At 44.8% G+C, this 23,474-nt stretch overlaps 1 protein-coding gene across 5 annotated transcripts in view; it reads right to left on the bottom strand.

The window, feature by feature from the left end:
• LOC133507228 (cadherin-22) overlaps positions 1-23,474 on the bottom strand; it is a 266,013-nt gene that overhangs the window by 75,748 nt on the left and 166,791 nt on the right. For 4 of the 5 annotated variants that reach the window (XM_061832064.1, XM_061832062.1, XM_061832063.1 and 1 more), the window contains 3 exons: positions 22,788-22,923; positions 13,437-14,188; positions 2,315-2,609 (listed from right to left, as the gene is read on the bottom strand). In XM_061832064.1, coding sequence (XP_061688048.1) covers positions 2,315-2,609; positions 13,437-13,643 — 502 coding nt within the window. In that variant the 5' untranslated portion in view covers positions 13,644-14,188; positions 22,788-22,923. The remainder of the gene's footprint in view (positions 1-2,314; positions 2,610-13,436; positions 14,189-22,787; positions 22,924-23,474) is intronic. The other variant, XM_061832066.1, reaches the window with a different exon arrangement.

Here is a 23,474-nt window from a genome sequence, read left to right as displayed (position 1 = left end):
TCCACACAACTTGACTTTGTTGATTGTCCCGCTGCACATTTGTTCCTAATTCTATTCTTCCAACAGGAGAGAGTTTTAGCATATCGCCTTTCTTGGCACTTTTAAGCATCTCCAGAGTACAAAACATAATTGTGGAGCGTACTTCAAGACTTTGGGGCCACGAGACTTGATTAGCTTCCCTTAAAAAAAATCTCTTGACACGACATGCCTGATATTTACCGGCCACTTTATTCGACTCGCTTGATTTTTCTTCTTCAGTAACCTGATTGAAACTTGAAACTTAATACTTGACACTGCCGTATGACTTACAGGCACTTCCGCAGCTTAACTTCCATCTTGTTGTTGTTTTTTTTTCCGCATAATGAATAATGTAAGGTGAATAAATTTCGGATTCATCCTGTGGCGCTCATCAAAAACCTCACGATTGCTTTATGTTTTTAAGAAGTTACGGTAGATGGTAGGATGCCTTTTTTCTGTCTTTTTTTTTTAGTTGCTGCCGGAATCAATCAATACCTGTTTTTTGTCTGCATGAAGCAGAAGCCCGCAGTTTCTTCATATTTTAATGCTGTGGTGGAATTTTCACGTCTCTGTGCGGTACAAATGTTGCTCTGTCCTTTTCCGTTCTCGCCGTTATCCAGGCTGCTTCTGGCATCTGAACTGAGTTTTTTTTTTTTTTTTTTTTTTAAGTACACAGCGCTCGTTGTTGTACCGAGCAGCCAGACCATTTCCTAGGTTGCGGTGACTTCGATTTTCAAAAGATGTTATTCCTTAAAACCTAGGTGTCAAACTCAAGGCACGGGGGCCAGATGTGGCCCACTGCATGATTTTATGTGGCCCGCAAATCATGTGTATCAACTTCCATGATTCCTTCTTCAAATCTGTACCAAAATTTCAAATTGTCCTATTATAAATGATAACGTTGAGATATTACAAGCATTTTTGTGTTACCAAACAACAATAGTTGGAAAAACCCATTACCCTTGCTTTCGGATTCCAAAACTAGTTCATAAATTTCATGTGTAAATATGATAAGGTGGTTAAGGATTTTTATGGTTTCACAGCTAAAACGGGCCTCTGAGGGAAACCGCAAGTACAATATGGCCTGCGACAAAAATTAGAGGTACCAAACTTGTTTTAATGACGGGCTACATGGTCGGTATTGTTGCCCTTAACGTGCCACTGTCGTGAAATGGATGATTTTTATTAATGAAAAAAAAAACGGCGGCCGGTATGGACGTATACGTTTTTTCACCACAAAACAAGATTTTGACATATTTGGCTTTTTGTAAGTCCCTCCATGAAAATCCTCTCAAGGGATTTGTTTTTGACAAGAAGCAGGAAGTGACGTTGGAGGCAGTTGCGAGCTCAAGCGGACTCGTTTCTCTCTATTAGTTTTACCTCCGGGAAGGTAGCTCGTTATTCCTTCGTGTTAGCACAAAATGCCGGCTCGTTGCATTGCTGGATATTGCTCGAAGACTCGTGAGGATGGATTTACCCTTCATTAGTTTCCAAAAGACCCGCTTCGTCGTGAAAAATGGATCGCACGGGTTCAAAGGACGAGAGCTTCGTGGGCTCCAAATGACAGGTAGGTGTGTATAGAGCTACTTAAAAAAAAAAAAAAAAAAAAAAAAACAATAGTTGGGGGGGAGGACGTAATCCTTTCAGAACGCAACAAAATATCCGCGTCCGTGAGTCAGAGGTGCTAAATGTATCAATGTGCCTTTCGGCGCCGTGTCCACCGATCACGGCTGCGGCGGCGGCTCGTGGGACACGGAAGCTCAGTAGTGGACGAGCTGGCTCATACATACTGTCTGGGAGTCTGTTGTTAGCTAGAAGTGATCCGCATATCATCTAAAAATGGCTCGAAACGATGGGGTAATCTCACCCCGGACACTTCACTCGGTTGTGAGATGTTCTCTTCTTCGAAAAGAGCTTCCGTGTCTGAAGGGGCGTCTCCCATAGTCGGGGCCACAGTGTGTTTTCATTGGCGAATGTCCGGTGTGACGTCACGGGCAGGAGATGCAGCCGATATGGCGACCACTCGGATGTCGAATGACACTTCCGCAACTTTGAGCACGGATGACGCGCCCGCCGCTCATATTTATTTTTTCGTGTAGACATTGAAGTGAATAATGTTATATGTATTTTTCATTTAAAGATCTATTTTAGAATGTTTATAGGGATGACAGTTGGGCTTTAAGGGGCCAATTATAACGGCAAAATTATACACTATAAATATTAAATTGCTAAGGTTATGACACAAATTATGGTTCACTTACTTACTTATCGGTTCACAGTTGCGGTGCGGTCTTACCTATCGGAGAGAGTTCAGCCACGCTTCCGATGTAAGGCCCATCCAAGAACTTGGGCTCGCTGTCGTTGATGTCCTGGACCTTGATGACGAACTCGGACTCCGGTTCCAGCGGCTCGTCGCTGAGCCGATCGCGGGCCAGCGCTCGCAGCGTGTAGAAGGCCTTCTCCTCGCGGTCCAGCCTCTCGGTGGCGTGGATGTCGCCCGTCAGCTCGTCGATGATGAAGATGCTGCCCGCCCCTTCCCCGGAGATGGTGTACTTGATGTTGCCCTCGCCTTCGTCGGAGTCCGTGTGGATCTGGAAGTGAATGAAGGAATATCTGAGATTTGTCATGCGTTTGGATGTAAGTTACCTTAAAAAAAAAAAAGAAAAAGTTGAAAATCATAAAAAAAAGAGATAAATTGAGTGGCATCAATTTCATTTTTTGCAGCTATCGGTGCCAGCGTTTGGTCTCTTTCTCCTTGTAGGTTTATTGCATAGTGAATAGGATGCAAGTGGGCAGATGTTTATATCCGTTCATCCGTTTTCTTTTGCCGCTTATCCTCACGAGGGTCGCGGGGAGTGCTGGAAACGGGGCACACCTGGAACTGGTTGTCAGCCAATCGCAGGGCACATGGAGACAAACAGGCGCACTCACAATCGCACCTAGGGGCAATTCAGAGTGTCCAATTACTCCAATGTTCCGCGTAATTTATAATCATCATAATAATAATTATTCTGATTATTAAATTATTTAAATTTTAGCTGCACGGTGGATCAGCGGGTAAGATAAGTGGTTTAGAGTGTCCATATCACTGTATTACCGCATTATAAGGCGCACTTTCGATGAATGGCCCATTTTAAATCGTTTTTTTCATATATAAGGCGCACCGGTTTATAAGGCGCACCGTCAGCTTTTGAGAAAATTAAAAGGTTTTTAGCTGCGCCTTATAGTGCGGAAAATACGGTAATGTTGCATGTTTTGGGGATGCAGGAGGAAACTGGAGTGCCCACCCGGAGAAAACCCACGCAGGCACGGTGGAGAACATGCAAACTCCACACAGGCGGAGCCGGGATTGAACCCGGGTCCTCAGAACTGTGAGGCCACCGTGCCGCCTAAACATTACCAATTACTAAATTGAAAAAAAAAATAAAACGTCATCCTTGAAAGACTTTGGAAAGTACCAAACTTTATCCTGGCCCAATTCTCGTCATCCTAATTGCAATCGCAACGGAATTTCATCGGCCGGATCGGAACACCAGTCATCATTTAGGACGTGACAAAAGACTTTTTCGCTTCTGGCGGTGTAATTCACAGCTTTTCCCGCAATGGTCGGCTCCCCCCCCCCCCCCCCGAAATGAGGTGTTCAAAGTCACGTCGGCAGTCGTTAACGGGAGACGAAATGAGAACTTAAAAGAGTTGCGAGAAATCAGACCGATCGCCCCCCCCCACCCCCACCCCTAATGTGATTGGATGTTCAGAAGCTCCCCGGGCGGCAATACCGGGACGCCGTGCGGCTCCTAAACTCAACTTAACAAGTACCTTCCCCACTTGCTATGCATACACGGACGTCCATTTTGTAACCTGAACTGCGTGACGGGCGCATTGGGAATAAAAGATTCTCTTTTACGAAGACAAGACTGGAGCAATATGGAATATAAAAAAAACAAGTAAAGATGTTGACCATGTGGATCTATATGCCATTATTGTAGCCATGTAGTGATAACATTGCTAAATCAATGAAAGGAAATACATTTACAATCATCTTTTTTGGACTATTTCAACAGCCAGCAGCGTTTTTTGTTTTTTGTTTTTGGAGTGGCTGACACACACACACACACACACAGACACACTGTCTGCTCGAAGCTTACAATTTAATTTCAGATGTGAAGTTTTATATAATCGAGCTGTTTTGTGTTGTCTGTGTGAGTAATTGCTGCTGAATTGTTGCTCTGAATTGAAAAAAAAAAAAAAAAAAAACAGCTTTCATACTTCCTGATTAAAGATGTTTTTTTTTCTTGGATTATGACTGAAAAATGAAGGAAGCGCATTTAAAGTGCGGGTTTTTTAATATTTGCGAGGTGGAATGAAATGTAAAGACTGTGAAGGCATTCGAGTACGGAATGTTCTGGTGCTGCTTTCCTGGAGCAGACACATCTGGACATGACACGGTCGACCCCTACAATCGCGATTCAGGCTTGGTGGTCCCGCTACCTCCTCTGGGATGCAAACAATTCCTGTATATTTTGTTACAGTGTATGTGTTATTCATTTGGATATTTTAGACATTTTTTTTTTCCATCATTGCTCTCGTTCTCTCTCTCAATATATTGCCATTGACAATGGAACAGGAGGCAAAGTTTTAACATTAATACTGCATTTAAATATAGGAATATAAATATAAAATATTATTCATTATTATTAATTATTATTATCACAATTGTACTATTTTATCATTATTATTTTATTTATTATTATGATTACAATTGAACAATTTTATTATTAATTTATGTATTATTTATTAATATGTTATTATTGTTATTCTTGTTACTATATTAACATTTTTAATAAATAAAATATAAACAAAAATGTAAATGTACTAAAATCTGGAATACAACTGCACTATATTTCATCCGTGATTCATTTGCATACCACCAGAAGAGAGGAGGAGATGCAATTTTTTTTTTTTTTTTTTTTTTTTCAGAATTACGTGAAGTTTGGCGGCACGGTAGATCAGCTGGTAAAGCGTTGGCCTCACAGTATTGAGGACCCGGGTTCGATCCGGGCCCCGCCTGCGTGGAGTTTGCATGTTCTCCCCGTACCTGCCTGGGTTTTCTCCAGGCACTCCGGTTTCCTCCCACATCTCAAACACACGCGACATTACCGTATTTTCCACACTATAAGGCGCACCTAAAAACCTTTTAATTTTCTCAAAAGCTGACGGTGCGCCTTGTAATCCGGTGCGCCTTATATATGAAAAACGATTTAAAATGGGCCATTCATCGAAGGTGCGCCTCCCCGGCTTCTCTCTACCGTGTCGTATTTCCAAACGAGGCCGCGCCGACGAGCACAATCTGCGTGAAATGTTGCCGCCGTGCTTTAATTCAATTACACAAAGGCCGGCACGACTCTCTACCGACTGCGCACGTGCACGCTCGAAACCGCACGCGCATGCACACACGTGGTCAACCGCTGTACAAAACACGCACGCACAAAAGAGTTCACCATTCTCCTGTCATAATGCAATTTCTCCAAGCCTCCGGCTGGATATATCCAGCTGTCCGTCAGCCTCTCATGGCTAAAGTGATTCGAGTTGGCGGCTTGAACGCCAACACACGTACACGCGCACACTTAACTAAATGTTACTCCACAATTTGAAGGTCAAAACCAAGACATGGTTGAGCAGAAATAAAGAACGGGGGCCAGCAGGTCTTAATCAAACTCTTTTCATTTTCATACCTGGGGGGAGTAGGAAAAAAAAAAAAAAAAAAGAAAGCAATTTCCTTCAACATGAAGGCAAAAAATAAAAAATAAAAATTGTCATAACCTCAACAGACACCCATCAAACTCGCGGTTTAAAAAATGGCTTCCTCCTTTCCACAAAAGCAAACCGTTTTCTTCCAGCGGTGTCCCACTTTTACAAAAGTCATCAAAACGGCCGCGGACATCATTCCGCACTCGTGCCCAAACAGTTGTGGGGAAAAAAAAAAATAATAATACACCAAAAATATTGGTCTTTACCTTTCCGTTTTATGTGGGGCACAAGACTGCAATCACGGCAAACAATATTAACCCTGAAGATGTCCTACAAAAAGACTGCTGTAAAAATAAGTGAGTCAGGGTTTTTAAAGGTATTTCTGACTTAAGTATACATGTACATATCAAATTATTTTAAAGTACGATTTACAAAACTGCACAAAACACCCCCAAGAAAAAAAATATTTCCAGAAAATATATTTGGAGTAGTTAATTTTACCACAATTTTTTTAAGCAGCCAAATCATCACGATTTTATCTTCCCCGTGTGTTAATTTCCATGCTTCTTGTTAAAATCCGTAAAAAAAATTTCACGTTCATGAACGATAACATCGAGATAAAGCAATAATTTTTTTTTCTTACAAACGTGATCAAAAACTTGAAAAACGTGACCGTTGATTTCCGATTCCAAAATTGCTTCATAAATGCCACATGTAAATATGGTGAGATGATTAACGATTTTTATGGTTTCACAGGCATAACGGCTCTGTGAGGAAAACTGTCACGACAATGTGGCTCGTGAAAAAAATTTGAACACCTCTAACCTCGGTCTCGCCAGCTAAAGACTAGCGAGTCTTTAATTGGACGAACATTTATAAGTATTGGCAACACCAACACTAAAAGTGTCAATAATTCAAACGTACACTTTGAATACGACACCACGTCAGTACAAGATAACACGTTAAAGATGGATGACAATGCAGCCAAACGTGATAATTGTGACTATTGCCTCTTCCTCCAACTCCCGAACATGCTGCAATATCTCGTTAATGGCGCGATGTGAAGTATTGAAGACAAAAAAAACTATACATCTCATTACGCAGTGGCAGGGTTGACATTTACAGTTAGGTTTAAATAGTCTATCCCAATGAAGAAACAGGTCCAAGTGGGGTGGAACAGTTGGCGGAAGGTTTCTGTTGTTTAATATTGGTGGAACCCGATCTTTACACCCGTATAATCATTTATCCTGATCCCGGTATTCAGTAGATCTAAATGTAGTGTCATCGAAAATGGGTCACTTGAAAATATAACGGATATGGACTGTCACAAAAATTTAAAAATAGGAGTTGGACACTTAGAAGTGGAGAAACGGGTCCAAGCGGGGTGGAAGAGTTGGCGAAAGGTTTCTGTTATGTGACAGACGAGTCTTCGCTAGGATGAAGGGCAAAGTTTATAAAACAGTGGTGAGGCCGGCCATGATGGACGGATTAGAGACTTAAGAGAGAACAGGAAGCAGAACTGGACGTGGCAGAAATGAAGATGTTGAGGTTCTCACTTGGAGAGAGAAGGTTGGATAGGATGAGAAATGAGCTCATTAGAGGGACAGCCAAAGTTGGATGTTTGGAAGACAAGGTTTCGAGAGAGCAGACTTCGATGGTTTGGACATGTCCAGAGGCGAGAGAGTGAGTATATTGGTAGAAGGGTGCTGAGGATGGAGCTGCCAGGCAAAGGAGTCTCTAGTAATTACGTCCCAGTTTTTAGAACCACACGTACGGTATGGCCTTTGCCAGATCGTTGCTTAATGCCTCGTTCCCGCACTCCCACAATCCTGTTCCTGATCTCCCGTGTACCGATCCCTGCCTGCCCGCTGACCTGCCTTCTACGCCTGATCTCCTGGTTACCGCTGGTCCATTGACTGCCTGCCTGATCCCTGACCTTGGACCGAATAAACACTTTTCCCGACGGCTCCCGAGTCGTGCATTTGGGTCCAATCCAGTGTTCTGGCCATGACAAAGACCAAAGAAAAGGTTGATGTATGTTGTGAGGGAGGACATGAGGACAGCGGGTGTTAGAGAGGAGGATGCACGAAATGGGCTTAGATGGAAAAAGATAAAACGCAGTGGCGACCCCAAACCGGACAAGCCGAAAGGAAAAGAAGAAGAAAAGACGTTAAATAGTCTATCCCAGCCGTTCTGATTCAGATTAATATTCAAAAACATTTACTTTTAGTCCGTTCACTTAATCCTGTTCAGCTCACGACTTAATGTGTGCTTTGAATTTTGGGTTCGACACCCCTGCTTTAACGCGGTAACGAAACACACCGTCTACATATCCGGGTGCAGCTTTAGGAGTTGATGCGATTGGTCTCGGTTTAGATTCAACTCCGTGCACAGAATATAAGCGACAGACGCCCAAGGCTTTACAGTGGCGCACTGCAGGGTGACTCAGGGGAGAGGGAAGCTGCCACTTTCCCCTTTGGCTGATGGCAACGAGCCGCGCAGCAACACAGCAATCATGGGGGGGGGGGGGGTCGCCTTTTCATTGTTTGCTGCCGAGCGAGATGACGCTACGACCACCTGACCGATCTACGCTTTGTGGCGGCGCAGCGCACGGGCCAGACGAAAGAATCGTTTTCAATTAAAAGTGAAACATCTCCACCATACGAGAAAGAACAGTCCAGGTGCCTTAAATTAACCTTTGCAAACAAAATGGCAATACAGAGAGTCCACTGGTTAAGAGGGTCTCGACCAAAGACGGTTTCGACTTTACAACACCCGGCCCCCGGCCGCCATTTTGTCTGGCTAATGCTTGTCCGATTTTGCGCGCCGGGTATATCTTCGCATTTTTCACCCTCCTTTTCAGACATTAGCGCCCCAAAAGAAGAAAGCTGTGTCTTTGAGCAATGCTTCTGAAGCCATAAGAAAATACATCACCATGGAAACGAAGCTCAAGATCATAAAAAGATTGGAGAAAGGAGAGACACAGACACCACCAAGGCTTCAGTCGGTCGACCGTGGTGATAATTATTAAAGACAACAACCGTATTTTAGCGCTTGTGAAGGGTTCCGTTCCTATGTCGGATACAATGATCACAAAACAAGGTTCTTTGATACTTGTCGAGATGGAGAGGATTGAGGACCAGGTTCCTTGGCAATAGCTAAGCACCGCCTCCCCTTCTTCTTCTCCATCCACCTCTCAGCAGTAATGCTCAGTACATCATCTTGTTTATTTCAATGTATTTGTTATTTTATACTAAGTATTTTGATGTAAATTCTGACTTTAATGGTGGAATCCGACTTAAGTCGAAATTCCAGTTAAGTCGCTCCTGTAGGGACGGATCTCAGTCGTAAGCCGAGGACTCCCTGTATTCTTGCGTCTGCCTCCAGATCTTTCCTTCCCATCTACCTTGCTCTTGTCCCTTTCGCACTTAGAATGAGTTTAAACAACGATCATATGCCTTGGCCTCTGTTTCCCATTTTGGCAAATCAGTTTGGGTAAAAATCACTTTTCTACAGAAGCGTGCTTGGACGTGCTCGGCGAGGCAGAGCTTCACCTCGGCCCACATCAGACACCTTTCGGATCCGCTAGAGCAGAGACCGCAAACATCACCTCGCACATACTGGAAAACCTTTCCAAACATGTGATAGATGTTATACCCGCTTACGTGTTTCATTCCTCCTTCACGCCGTGTTTTTGCACACGTACTTTTTGCCCACGCTTTCAACTACTTCAGAAAAATTGAAACTATATTTGGAGGTCTTCCGAGCGGGGGGGGCGGCGGGGGCTCCATCTCCTCCGCCTGTTTGGTTTATGGAGGGCGTCAAAGCGGCAACAAATTGCCCGTCTCATATTTAAGTCTTTGTAATCAGGAGGAGGCCCTGCCACATTTGGTTGCAGCTTGTCAGTCCTTCAGATCTCGGCCGCTTCAAAGTGTTAACAAGGTGACTATCAGCTGTGCCAGCAGAGGTGGAAGCTGCCGGAGGGAGGCAACCAGACAGCAAAAAGACAGAGACGGAGAGAGTGAGAGTCACTGGCGGCGGAGCGAGCGCCAGGCTTACAAAACGAAGACGTCATATTGTGAGGAGAATCTGTGTTGATGAGAAGTAGACCTGGGATGAAGGCAAGAATAAAAGATCGCACAAACGACCGGTCCGATAAAATCATGAGCCTTGCGGTGTGCCGCTCATGTTTGTCGCAATGTACACGATCTAATTTGTCAATGACACCCCGGGAACAGTCACGGTTCTGTATTTGCAAATATTTCCCCATGTACTCTGCCATTAATTATTATTGTGTGGAAATACCCCAAACTGAGTTTAATTATTTATACCTGTTTAATGTGCTAGTGTGCATTATTGTTTCCCTGCTTGTGAGATCACGTCAGTTTTTGCAACTGTATGAATTTCGCTAGCAGGCTAACTAAAAATTACCGATGAGCTTCACGTGGCATCTATGTAACACAGGTTCATGATTGTGTACATGCTGGATGCATGGTGTTGATGCCTCACTGGTTATTTTTGGGGGGCTGAGTCAGTACAGACCACAGTAAATAAATCAGTTTCTGTTCAAAGTACTTAGCTGCTATTTTTGGCATCTATACGCAATGGACCTTTCCAATCCGTCAATCACTCGTACAATAATAGCCAATCAGATACCCACATTGTCTTAACCCCTGGCTTGACACGCCCCTCTCTCTATTGTCCCACAAGCAATGCTGCTTGTCAGTAGCGTGCGCTTGGAAAAGTTAATGTTACGAAGAAAATGGCCCTCAGATGCGCTTGGGGAAGTTGCAGTTCTGATGAAAGATATCCTGCTAGGTTACAAGGGGCCCGTTTGATTCATTTTCCAAAGCCTAACACACACTGACAAAGTGTTTACGATGCATTAAGGCTCGCGGAAGAGCTCACGTACAACTAAATGCGAACAATATCAACAAACAAGGATGTATGATCGAAGGTAAGTGAGGGAGAAGTATCTTCTCCGAGTTTGATTAGATTATTATTGGTGCTTTATACAATGCAGGAGAACAACTCGTGATCACCTTGCTTTACATGTGCAGTACGATTCCACCATTTTATCCTGTAAAATTTCAATATGAAGTTTGTGAGGCGTCAAACTTTTTTGCATCGATCGTCAACATTTCGCTGTAACTCTGACATTGCGGCCTGCTCCGTCCAAAATCTTAATTCCGTGTACGTATCCTTGCGTCAAATAGTTGAGACCTCCCTGGAGAACTCTCTTGGGCAAGTCTAACACATTTGGAAAAAAAAACATACCCCAATATTATCTGGAATACGCGATAGAGAATCGACTTCAAACCTGTTCTTTTCAATCGCCATTTTGGAAGCTTGTGGGACATGGCTAAGGGGGCGGAGCTTAATATCGTCGTCGGAAAGGTCCATTATAAATCCCTTGACGGCGATTATCAGGATTATCCTGAGCGAAAGACTTTGTAAATGTGGAATCTATTCAATATTTATGATCACAATTCATGTACCCCGCTTAATACCATCAAACGCTTCGCTTTCCGGTTGAGGAAGACGACAAAGACGAGTCATTTTTCTTCCCTTAGCGGCCCTTTTAGAAGCAGCCATATTTCACTCATTCAAATGCTCACGTACTCTGCTAGCACTAAAAAAAAAAAAAAAAAAAAAAAGCCCATTTTGAAAAGGAACTATAATGGCTCTCGGACCGCTCAACTCCGCGAGGATTCATTATCTAAATGTACTGATCCAAGCTGCCAGTTTAATGTGACGTGAGTGGCCTTTTTATTGGTAAATCAGATTTCATTAGCGGAGTAGCCAGGGTGTTAGACACTGCGAACTTGGCAAGTCTGCTGACTTGGCTGAAGTAATATTAATGGAGAGAAGGGAAAAAAAATTAAAAACATGTCACAATTATACTGTCGAGAGGCACTCGGCTCGGGCTTAATCCTCCGTGACGCTAAAAGTGTCGATTGCCGACATCCAGCTGAGTCCGTCCATTTTCGAGGTTGGGACGTGCATCAAACGTACGCACGTTCGGTATGCGTTCAAAGAAAAGACAGACGATCTGACAATTGGTTTGCAAGCAAAGACGTGTCAATCATGTGTCAAACTTCCCAAAGCGCCAGGACTTTCTCATCTATAGAGTGTCATGATGTAATTATTCACGATACAATTGTAGGATTTTCATTGTGATACTGAAAGCGCTCTAAAGTGCGACTGCTGTCCGTCTCCATGTCTCAGGGTGTACCCCGCCTCCTGTACTCCTGTGACCCTTAGAGAAGCATTTTTACATTTTGTAATTAATTTCTTGACCATAAAATGAGGCTTGAGCGGCACGGTGGGTTAGCTAGTAAAGTGTTGGCCTCAAAGTTCTGAGGACCCGGGTTTGTGCCTGCGTGGGTTTTCTACAACATCCCAAAAACATGCAACATTAATTGGACACCCTAAATTGCTCCTAGGTGTGCTTGTGCGTGCGGCTGTTTGTCTCTATGCGCCCTGCGATTGTCTGGCAAACAGTTCAGCGTGTACCCCACCTCCTGCCCGTTCACAGCTGGGATAGGCTCCAGCACTCCCCGTGACCCTCGTGAGGATTAGCGGCAAAGAAAAATGGATGGATGGAAAACCAGGCTTTGCACCATTTAGGTTTTGTTTACACCCTAAATAAGACAGCTTTCTGAGGACTAAAGAGCAATATTGAAATACTGGATTTTTCGCACTATAAGCCGCACCTTCAATTTGAAGACTTTTTTCATATATAAGGCGCAGCGCGGGAAGAGGGTGTATTTCCGACTGTTTGATCTCCATCCATTCATCCACTTTCTTTGCCGCTTATCCTCACGAGGGTCGTGGTAGTGCTGGAGCCAATCCCAGCTGTCATTGGTCAGGAACGTGGTACACCCTGAACTGGTTGCCAGCCAATCGCAGGGTACATGGAGACAAACAGGCGCACTCACAATCACACCTACCAGGCATGAGGATTTCGGCAAGTATGGCAACCGATCTTTTGGTTCCGTTGATTTTTGTCCTGGGAAACGGTGGGAAACGATTTTTCGGTTCCCATTGATAATGCTCATGGGAACCGGTTTTCACATGTACTTCAGAATAAAGCCTTAGCAGGCATGACCATTTTGTGATTTACGCTTAGCAACCGTTTGACTAGCGTTTGAGTGACCCGGATATGAATAACTCGACCTTGCGCATGCGTAGCACAGAGGCGGAAACCGGTGCTGCTTGTAAACCACACTGACAAAGCTGGGCGTTTTACTCATTAAAAATAAAGGGGTTCATGTAGGTTCGTTTTATACAGATTGTTGTATTTCGTTGAGAACTTGTTTTACATTCCACACATGGGGGAATTTTATTAAAAGTAAGCCCTGAGATCTGGGAAACGGACTTTCGGTTCCGTGTTTTCTCAGGCTGGGTAACGACACGGTAACGGAACGATCGTTTCCGTGAAATGCCCATGCCTGCCTAGGGGCAATTTAGAGTGTCCAATTACCGTATTTTCCACACTATAAGGCGCACCTTCAATGAATGGCCCATTATAAAACATTTTTCCATATATAAGGCGCACCGTCGGCTTTTGAGAAAATTAAAGGCGTTAAAGTGCACCTTATAGTAATCAAAACATGAATCATGAAAGCACATCAACAGAAACACGTTTTGTAAAACAGAGGTCTTACCTTTCCGACATAAAGCGGTTCCGTGCCTGTGTACTCCTCCACCACAAAGAACTGGTTCCACACCCATCCCCTCTTCACCCGCTCCACGGACGAGGCCCCCTGCTTCCCCCTGCTGGAACCACTCGGCCTCGACGCTTCACACCAACAGCGGAGAAAACTCAATGCGGCCAGCAACGTCCACGCGCTGACTTTCCAGAGAGTAGCCATGTCCAATTACAGGAAATAGAAACAAATAAAGTGGAAAGTGGAGTAAAAAAAAATTAAAAAAAGAAAGACAGGAATAATGTCCACGTTGCAAAGAGGTGAACGTTAATCCATGGGATCAAATATGTTCAGTTATATACTGGATGCAGTTTCGATTTCTTTTTCCTGCCAAGACTTGTACTGCAACATGGTCACTCAGTCAGATTCATGTCTGACCCACTTCCCCAACAGTTTCACATGACACAACATCACTTTTCAACTACAGCGTTCCAAACAAGAGATTAACTCTCTTTGTAAAGAAGAAAAAAAATATTTGGAGATTATTCCCCCGCTTTTTTACGCAGCCAGTCCATCCGGCTAACGCTCGACGTCTTTGATATGTCCTCCACGTGTGCTCTTCGTGCTTTCGTGGAGGGCTGTCCAAAAATATACTTCCCAGAAGGGCAACTGGGAAGGCTTTTAGCTATTGTCGTTTCTCCTTGATCGCCGACAAAACTGGAGAAGAAAGCAGTCAGTCTTCAAATGTCTTGCGCTGGGGAGGACAAAACCTGCGGGGCAGAAAAGATTACTGGTTAGTCGAATTGAGAATTAAATGATTCATTTGCCCGTTTCTTCACTCCCTGTAGAATTCTAAGAAAATAAGTCTATACTGTATAATAAGCACATTTATTCAGGAGCTGTTGACGGCCACAACTCACGCCACTCAAGCCGCATGTCGACTGGCTAACAGGTTAGCCAGTGACCAGCCAGCCAACTCTACACTCTAATTCCATGACACCCACTTAACTCATCTGGCTAAGTCGCGCCTTTCAAAATGAGAAACTTAAGTCACATTAACTACAGCAGAATGTAAGGATGGGAAATCTTCGTGGAAAAGAAAAAACAAAGCTTCTTCTTCTTTTCCTGTCGGCTTGGCCTGATTAGGGGTCGCCACAGCGTGTCATCTTTTTTCATCTGAGCCTATCTTGTGCATCTTCCACACAGTATTCATGTTCTTCCTCACAACCCTTTGGTCCTCCTCTCGCTCTTTTGCCTGGCAGCTCCATCCTCAGCACCCTTCTACCAACATACTCACTCTCTCGCCACTGGTCATGTCCAAACCATCGAAGTCTGCTCTCCCTCACCTTGTCTCCAAAACATCCAACTTTGGCTGTCCCTCTAATGATCTCATTTCTAATCCTAACCAACCTGGTCACTCCGAGCGAGAACCTCAACATCTTCATTTCTGCCACCTCCAGTTCTGCTTTCTTCTTGTTTCTTCAGGGCCACAAGTCTCGAATCCGTACATTATGACGGGCCTCACCACTGCTTTATAAACTTTGCCCTTCATCCTACCGGAGACTCTTCTGTCACATAGAATACCAGATACCTTCCGCCAACTGTTCCAACCCGCTTGGACCAGTTTCTTCCCCCTCCACCCTTCTCATTCACAACGAGGCTGGCTGCTAACCATTCTTTTCTTTAACTAAAACTCAGCTGGCATAAGCTTCAGCTCACTTGTGACCATAATGACAACAGAAAATTGATTTATTGACAGATGCATGGCCGAATTCATTTAATTTTGTTGGAACCCAAGCTTGACACCAGTGTCATCGTTTATCCTGATCCAGGTATTCAGTAGACCCAAATGTAGTGGCATCGGAAATGGGTCACTTGAAAATATAACCGCTATGGACTGTCACAAAAATTTAAAAATAGGAGTTGGAAACTTGGACCAAGTGAAGAAACCGGTCCAAGCGGGAAGGAACAGTTGGCGGAAGCTGTCTGGTCTTCTATGTGACAGAAGAGTCTCATCCCAGCCACACTGACCATTGCTCTGTATTGTTGACCCCAAGTATTTGAAGTCATCCACCCTTGCAATCTCTTCTCCTTGGAGCTTCACTCCGCCCCTCTCATTCATGCACATATATTCTGTTTTACTTCGGCTAATCTTCATTCCTCTCATTTCCAGTGCGTACCTCCATCTTTCTAATTGTTCCTCCACCTGCTCTCTGCTTTCACTGCAGATCACAACATCATCTGCATCATATTCCAAGGGAATTCCAGTCTAACCTCATCTGTCAGCCGCAAACAGGAAGGGGCTCAGAGCGGATCCCTGATGCAGTCCCACCTCCACCTTAAATTCTTCTGACACACCTACGGCACATCGCACCGCTGTTCTGCTGGCCTCACACATGTCCAGTACTATTCTAACATATTTCTCCGCCACACCAGACTTGCGCATACCAAAGGAAAAAAAAAAATCAATATTTACCCGATTACTCAATCAATAGAAAACCCAATGCTAAAAATATTATTTTTGTGCTTCCCTGAGAACTTGCAACGCATGTTTGGTTGGTATCATTGGGTCATTTATTGTGTTTTCAATAAAGGTCTTCGAGCTGAAGGTCACAGTTCGACTCTTTGCGTATATCTGCTTTTTTTTTTGTCAGACTAACAGACCGAGCTGCCGATCTCAGACAGCTGATTAATTGCATGAGGAAGCACTAATTGGATAAAAGTATGAATCAATTAATTCAATCCAATGAGGCAACAAGCGACTAATACCTCAGACAAACACTGGCGAACGGCGGGGAGGGGGTCGGGGAGATGGGCCGGGCCACGTCCTTTGCGCTTCAGCAGAGCCGAAGCGAGAAAGAGCGGAAATAGTCAGAGATGGACGTCCCAAAGCGGAAATGAGAGGTTGATGTCTTGCGTGTGATTAATGGCTTTAAAAGGAAATATTTGAAACGTGACAAACCAAAGTAAAAGTTTTCTTTGGCCTTACAATCCCAAGAGAATACGAAGCCGAATAGAAACTCTGCAGGGCCGGCAGATGGTTTAACCTATTGTATTTTGTGTCCTGCGGAGAGAAGTTCTATAATCACAGCCTCTTCCTGGCTGGGCTTGCGGCTTCCGGAAATAATTCCTTCTCAGGCTGTTGGCGGAGGCAATGTCCGTGTTATTGGAAAGCAACTGTGCGGCGGTGTCAAATCCCTCGGAGCAAACAACATCGCGAGCAAGTCAAACAGCTCGCTTCTCTTTGCTCACCTGCTCCGGACGTTGCTTTTTAATGCGCGCCCAAGACGTTAATGCACTTCTGCGAGGATTTGAGCTGCAGCGGACATTGTTGTGATACAGTCGCCGTATAAAAAGTACTCGTGTACCTGTGTATTATTTGCATCAAAATTCCAAGTCACTGGTAGGTCGGATATTTGACTTTTACAGCCTGGAAAGTAGCAGGGGGGTTTGAGAACTTTACATTTCTTCAAGTATCCGATAATAAGCTTTCTTATTTGACTCCTAGAAGTCTCAAATATTGCTGTATGATCATCAGTGAAGAAAAACAGACCCAAGAAAAGCATTCAAAGCAATCTTTTCAGCGTTTCGACACCTTGGAAAGTGAATTTAGAGATTTGTTTCTCAAAATATATTGAACATAATTGCCCAAAACAAGAGCAAAATACTAAGAACTATTTAGCACTAAATTGTGGATTTACACCATCAACCTGTTTCTCACCATTTCAATTTTCCTGTTTTTCGTTTATTTTTGGGGGTGTGGCAATATATGACACACTTTGAGGTCTGGCATGTGTAGCTCAGTGGTTAGTGCATTGGTTTAGTAAATCAGGGGGTGGGAATTTGTATCTCACTGGGGCCTCTACTCCACAAGAGGGGTTGCGTCAGGAAGGTCATCCGGCGTAAAAATTGCGCCAAATAAATGTGAGCGTTCATCTGAGATGTTACGCTGTGGCGACCTCTAACAGGACAAGCCAAAAGAAACTTTATGTGTTGCTCTTCCCCTGCTAATATAAGCACTTGAGCAACTTATTTCGCATCAGTGGTTGTCTGGCACCCTCGCGAGATGCACTTAGCTAGCTAGCTAGCTAAAATGCTTTCTTCATTTGAATAGACGGGTGACTGCCCGATTTAGAGTGCCTAGTTGTCATGCCCAAGACAAGCTCTATGGTGACCCGGTGGGATATATCCCAGAATGTCTCGGCACAAAAATGATGCTAAATAAAGTAGCATCTGTTTTTCTGTGGTAGAGATATTTGTCGGACATTCGACAGTTGAGCGGGATGCGGTTCTGGGGATCACTGCAGTAGAAGTACCCAAAGAAGCGACAACGTCCGGACAATGTGCACTCGCCGAGCTGTTTTCCGCCGTCTTGCCCAGCTGGATCTTGGCTCTGACTGTAGTGGAAGCTGGAAAACGTGACCCGTGTTTGCTCCCTGTGTTCCAACACAGCCGAGAGCCACGCCGCGCTGCAGAGATGACAGACAGTCATCATCATCATCATCCTCTCCGGAGGCAGAACATCACCCCACCCCCTCCCCCGCAATGACGAGGCTCCCCGCAATTGTGATGTTAACGAGCAACGTCCGATGCGGGCGACTCTTTTCACTCGCTAAGCTTGATCCCAAATACTTCGTTTCAAGTCTCCAATTAGAAACGCGCCGGCCGCGAAGTGGAAACTTCAAAGCCGTAAAACACGCGCTTGCCGTGTTTATTCCTCGCCCGCCTCCGAGGCAAACGGCGTCGGGATGAAATTAACTCATTTTGCCTATCTGCTGGTCTTTTTACATTTTTTCCCCTTCTTTTACAGTAGATGACTTAACAGGGTCGTCAGGCGCTTTCGCTGTGTTTAATTAGAGAGCATTTGTATCAAACATATTTTCACATGCGCCGGTGGCCCTTAAGTTGATTTGCAAAGCGAAACATTTGTCGAACAGCCGAGTGCTCGCTATCTAAAAACAAAACTCCTCCAATGGCTCTCGCCCTTGTTCTGTTCCGCCTCCCCAATTAGGGAATTTCATTAAGTGTGTACACATTTACTCATAATTAGGCCTGGAAGTAGGAAACGCTAATAAGGAAGCTGGAGAGACGTACGCTAGCGTGTTCTGGTTTTCCCTCAGATTTGGACACCGCCACCTCGGTTTGTCGCCAGCCCACGCAGGCTAATTAGCGGCGTGTCAATTAGCGCTTTTCTTCTCTCGCCATGGCCAGCAAAACGTAGGCTTGATTATGCAAAATGGCTGCCACGCTTGTCTCTCTCTCCCTTTCGTCTATCATTTACTGGGATCCAAGGCATATTGGAAAGCGTTGCGCAGCCATTCGTGACCTATTAAGAGTGCCGGATTGATTGGAGAGCGTGCGCGGGACGTCTCATTGGCGGGCATGACCAGAACGGGCCCTTTGACAGCTGGCAGCAGACACATGACAGCCAGGCAAGACTGATGACTGCAGGCGTAGAGGCAGGGGGCCCAGTGGCACCCCCAATCTCGAAACGGCTGCCGAGCGTGACCCGCCATCCGTTTTTTTTAGCGGCTTGTGGCATATACGAAAATGAATAATTGACATGGCCAGTGTAGTTAGCCCGATTTGTACTACCCGCTTTTGACATTGGGTGGCAAGGCAGGAGAAGCGAAAAAGTAGAAGAAGAAATGTATTGTCATCTCTCATTTCTTTGTTTTCCACCGCTCTCACATCATTTGGTAAGACGCCTCGGAATCCTGACTGTTTGATCTGTTTCCGGACCGTGTCCCGGTCAGCTACGTGCAGATGTCCCTTGCTAGTCCTCTAAGTACCGACGAGATGTGATTTGTCTGCTATTTCCGAACAGGGAGCGAATATTTTCGACTGGGATGAATGTTTTCTTTTTCAAGTGGCGATAGCATCATCCAATTTTTATTTATGCGGCCTTTGGAGAAAAAGTTTGGACTCCCCCAGGTGTAACACCAACCTCTGAAAACATTTCCTCGGGGAACTCCTGCTACTCAACTGGAAATGACAAAAAGCATGCCGCACCGAACGCACCGGTTGGAACGACGCGCTAGTCGTTCTATTCATTGTTTGCTAACCTTTATTGAGCCAAGGCCCATCTTTTACATTCGAAAAAAATATACTGTGGCTAGATATAAATATTTTGTCATGAAAAAAAAAAGTTGTGGAAACCTAACCTTAAACACAACATTCTGGCACACACACACACACACACACGTCTCAGACAAACAAGTAACACTTCTTTAATATTCCAAACATTTCTTTGGCCCGCTGCCTTTGTCTGGCTCGGCGCTTCTCACCCACTTCTAAAAGCATATTGCTTTCCAGCCTTCCACCGTCTCCTTTTCTCCGCATTCCTTTGTTTGCGCAGCTTCTTTTCCAACCCTCTATTCTCTTGTCTTTTTCTTTTTCCGTCACCTTTTCTCCTCACCTTTTCATGCCTGGTGGTATTTGCCCACAACCAGCAGCTCAATAACAAAAAACTGCGGCCAGGGGTCTAAAGAACCTTCAATTCAAGGACACAATGAGTTTTTTCACGAAAGCTAAAGTCATTTCAATCATTTTTTTTTCGCATTATAATTTTTGTTCCCCCCAGTTCCCAGCTTTCTTCGTAAAAGGTTTGTGGAAAGACTAATAAAATACCATCCCGCACACCAATCAGTCATTCCCTCATCTTGTACTAAAAACAGCTTGTTACGTCCACGCTTCCGATCGAATGAGGAGATCTTACGGACATTGTTCTTGGCGGATGACAATGTGATACCAAAAACCTCTTCCTCTGTTTAGGGACGGCTTTTCTAGTTTGACATACTGCAGATGGCTTTCCCCACCTCTTTCCTTTCTATCCGGAATTTGGATGTTTTTGTCCTTGAAGGGGTGTCCCTTCTTCTTCAGATGTACCGAATTTTCCACACTATAAGGCGCATCTGAAACCCTTTAATTTTCTCCAAAAGTCAACGGTGAGTCTTATAATCGGGTGCGGCTTATATATGGATCAATATTGAGCCTTTAGTGCAGCTCCATCTAATGGTAACGTAACCCCTGCCTCTACTGTACCATCTATTCTATGCGCCTTATATATGGGAAAACGTTTGAAATATGCCATTCATTGGAGGTGCGCCTTATAGTGCGGAAAATACGGTAAGTGGACACTCTAAATTGCACCTAGATGTGATTGCGAGTGCGGCTGTTTGTCTCCATGTGCCCTGCGATTGGCTGGCAACCAGTTCAGGGTGTAATCAGCCTCCTGCCCAATGTCAGATGGGATTGGCTCCAGCACTACCGCGACCCTCGTGAAGATAAGCAGCACAGAAAGGTGCGCCTCATAATGCAGTTCGCCTTATAGTGCGGAAAATACGGTAATCGAACCGCTGATTCCGGACAAGAAGGAGCGGCCAGCCGACGCTGTGCTATGCGTCTGTGCAGCGGCCGCTTAGTCTCTCCACTGTAGAGGTCATTGCGCTTCAAGGGGTGAACAACAGTCCTCGGTTTCCTCGTCTGGATTTTGTCCTTGGATCATAGGTGGAACTTCAGAAAACAAGAACAGTGCTGTTGCCCGGATTCAAACTTTGCGGATCATCGCAACCCGGATAAATGAGAATTTACAAAGACATGTACAGCACGTTTTTTGGTTTTTTTTTTTTAGTTAACTTCTTGTGTGGTTTCCTACTAAACTGCGCTGAGGGCGCGTCGTCTCAGTACACATTGGAGGTAAAGCCGCGTGCCGTGTAAACCTCCCTGTTACCGTGTACATATTTACCCTCGACTTTGAAATTTGAGATCAGGCTCTGTCACGAGGCGCTGATCCGCCGCATTGACGCGCAACGATAAAGGGGAAGGTGAACTAAAAACTCCTCCAAAGTGCTCTTGAACTGTTTATTCCTCAGAATATATTAAATGGATTAGCGCGTGTACGTAACGTGATTACGAACAACGCGTCGGGAGTGCGAACCGGCGGGAAGTCAACGGTTACGTAGCTGCACCAGGCGAGGGATGAACTGAAATTATCAGGTGGATTAAGAGATGTCAAAACTGTTTTTATATGTATGTACAGGTATGGAAGTAAAGGAAAATATTACAATACTTAACAGGGAGAGAAAACGGACTGTACTTAATTTTAAGAAATGGGCCATTTCAAATGTGTCTAACAAAGTAGCCATTTGAACAAGACCTTTGGTCGCAGAACTTCAGAATTTGAACCGCTGTTCAGGAAGAGATAAGACCTCAGTTCAGCATAAAGGAACTAAAAGGGTAAATATTGTTTAAAATTTACTTTTTGAATTGTTTGGTTTTGTTGTCCCTGCCCAACCATTAAGTGTGAAATGAAAGAACCAAGCAAATTTTCATCTATTTCTAAAAAAATGTATCTGAGGGAAGGCAGGTAAAGTGTTGGCCTCACTGTTCTGATAACCAGGGTTCGATCCCGACCCCCCCTGTGTGGAGTTTGCATGTTCTCCCCGTGCCTGTGTGGGTTTTCTCCAGGTGGGCACTCCGGTTTCCTCCCACATCCCAAAAACATGCAACAGTAATTGGACACTCTAAATTGCCCCTAGGTGTGATTGTGAGTGCGACTATTTGTCTTGATGTGCCCTGCGATTGGCTGGCAACCAGTTCAGGGTGTACCCCGCCTCCTGCCCGATGCCAGTTGGGATAGGCTCCGGCACTCCCCGTGACCCTTGTGAGGATAAGCGGCTAAGCATTTCATTTTCTATTATGTTCAGTCCCTTTCGAACTTACTAATCATTGCCACTTCCCGGTCATTCATCCTTGCTTGGTGAACTAACACAACATGAATACAAGTTTCATTTTCCGCAATATGTTAGGACTTCGTACTGAGACGTTTCCGATGAATTTTCAGTGCTCACAGCTCTCGAGAGCACTTTCCAGGCCGAACGTTTTCAATGCGAGAGTATCCCGAGGCTAGCGTCTAACTGTGCAGAGTGCCAATGTGTTGCAACCCAAATATCCATTTAGCTTCCCCTGATGGTTTAAAAACAAAAAACAAACAAAAAAAAAAACTGGCAGATATGCTTGGACTTGTTGACATCCCTGACAGACCTCCTCTGGATCACATCAAATTTAACACTTTTTTGCAGCTGTGCTCATCCGTGTAGGGGGTCCCGGGAGGGTCCCCGCACGGTCCTGATGTTGAGGACCCGGCCGGCGCCCAGCGTTGACAAGACGCCGGCGCTCTTCTCGCGTGTCATCCATCTAACCCACGTGTATGGACAGCTGTCAGCGTCATCCATCACATTCAAGCAGACGCGTATGCAGAGACGGACGGAGGACCGAGAGGCGCCGGGCTGTCTTGTTTTTGAAGTTTTGTTTTTGTGCTTTCTCAGAGCACCGGGCCGTCTCTTCATGCTTAACGCCACCTCTCACCTTGTCTCTCTTTCTCTCTGTCGGCTGAAACGGTGAATTTTGAGCACCGGCGACGCGTGAGCCAAGCGATTTGGTAATAGTGCGGGCTGCAGTCGAGTGGCGAGCTTCTTGGCAGCGCCTTCGGGTGCTCGCTCACCTTAAAAAAAAAAAAAAAAAAAAAAAAAAGTCCCAAAAATGGGAGAGAGAATAAGACGAATTCATCTCAAATCATCTTTCCACATTGAAATGAATGGAAATGCCATTAATCCATTGCAGCCCCCCCCCCCCCCGAAGGAAAAAAAGTTATCTTTTTTTTTTAATAAAGAAATGAGCACTAAATAAAGGTCACTGATGGTGTTGTGGGCGGTACGGTGGAACAGCTGAAAGCGTTGAGTTTGCATGTTCTCTCCGTGCCTGCGTGGGGTTTCTTCAGGGACTCTGATTTCCTCCCACGTCCCAAAAATATGCAACGTTAATTGGACACTCTAAATTGCCCCTCGGTGTGATTGTGAGTGCATTTTTGTCTCGATGTGCCCTGCGATTGGCTGGCGACCAGTTCAGGGTGTACCCCGCCTCCTGCCTGTTGACAGCTGGGATAGGCTCCAGCGCTCCCGCGACCCTTGGTGAGGATAAGCGGCTAAGAAAATGGATGGATGGATGGTGTAGTGGTACACAATGCTGACTTCGGTCCGGGCAATGTGGCATAAA

This window comes from Syngnathoides biaculeatus, chromosome 10, assembly GCF_019802595.1.
Source record: "Syngnathoides biaculeatus isolate LvHL_M chromosome 10, ASM1980259v1, whole genome shotgun sequence".
Lineage (NCBI taxonomy): Eukaryota > Metazoa > Chordata > Actinopteri > Syngnathiformes > Syngnathidae > Syngnathoides > Syngnathoides biaculeatus.
This window is presented reverse-complemented; position numbering and strand designations above follow the sequence as displayed.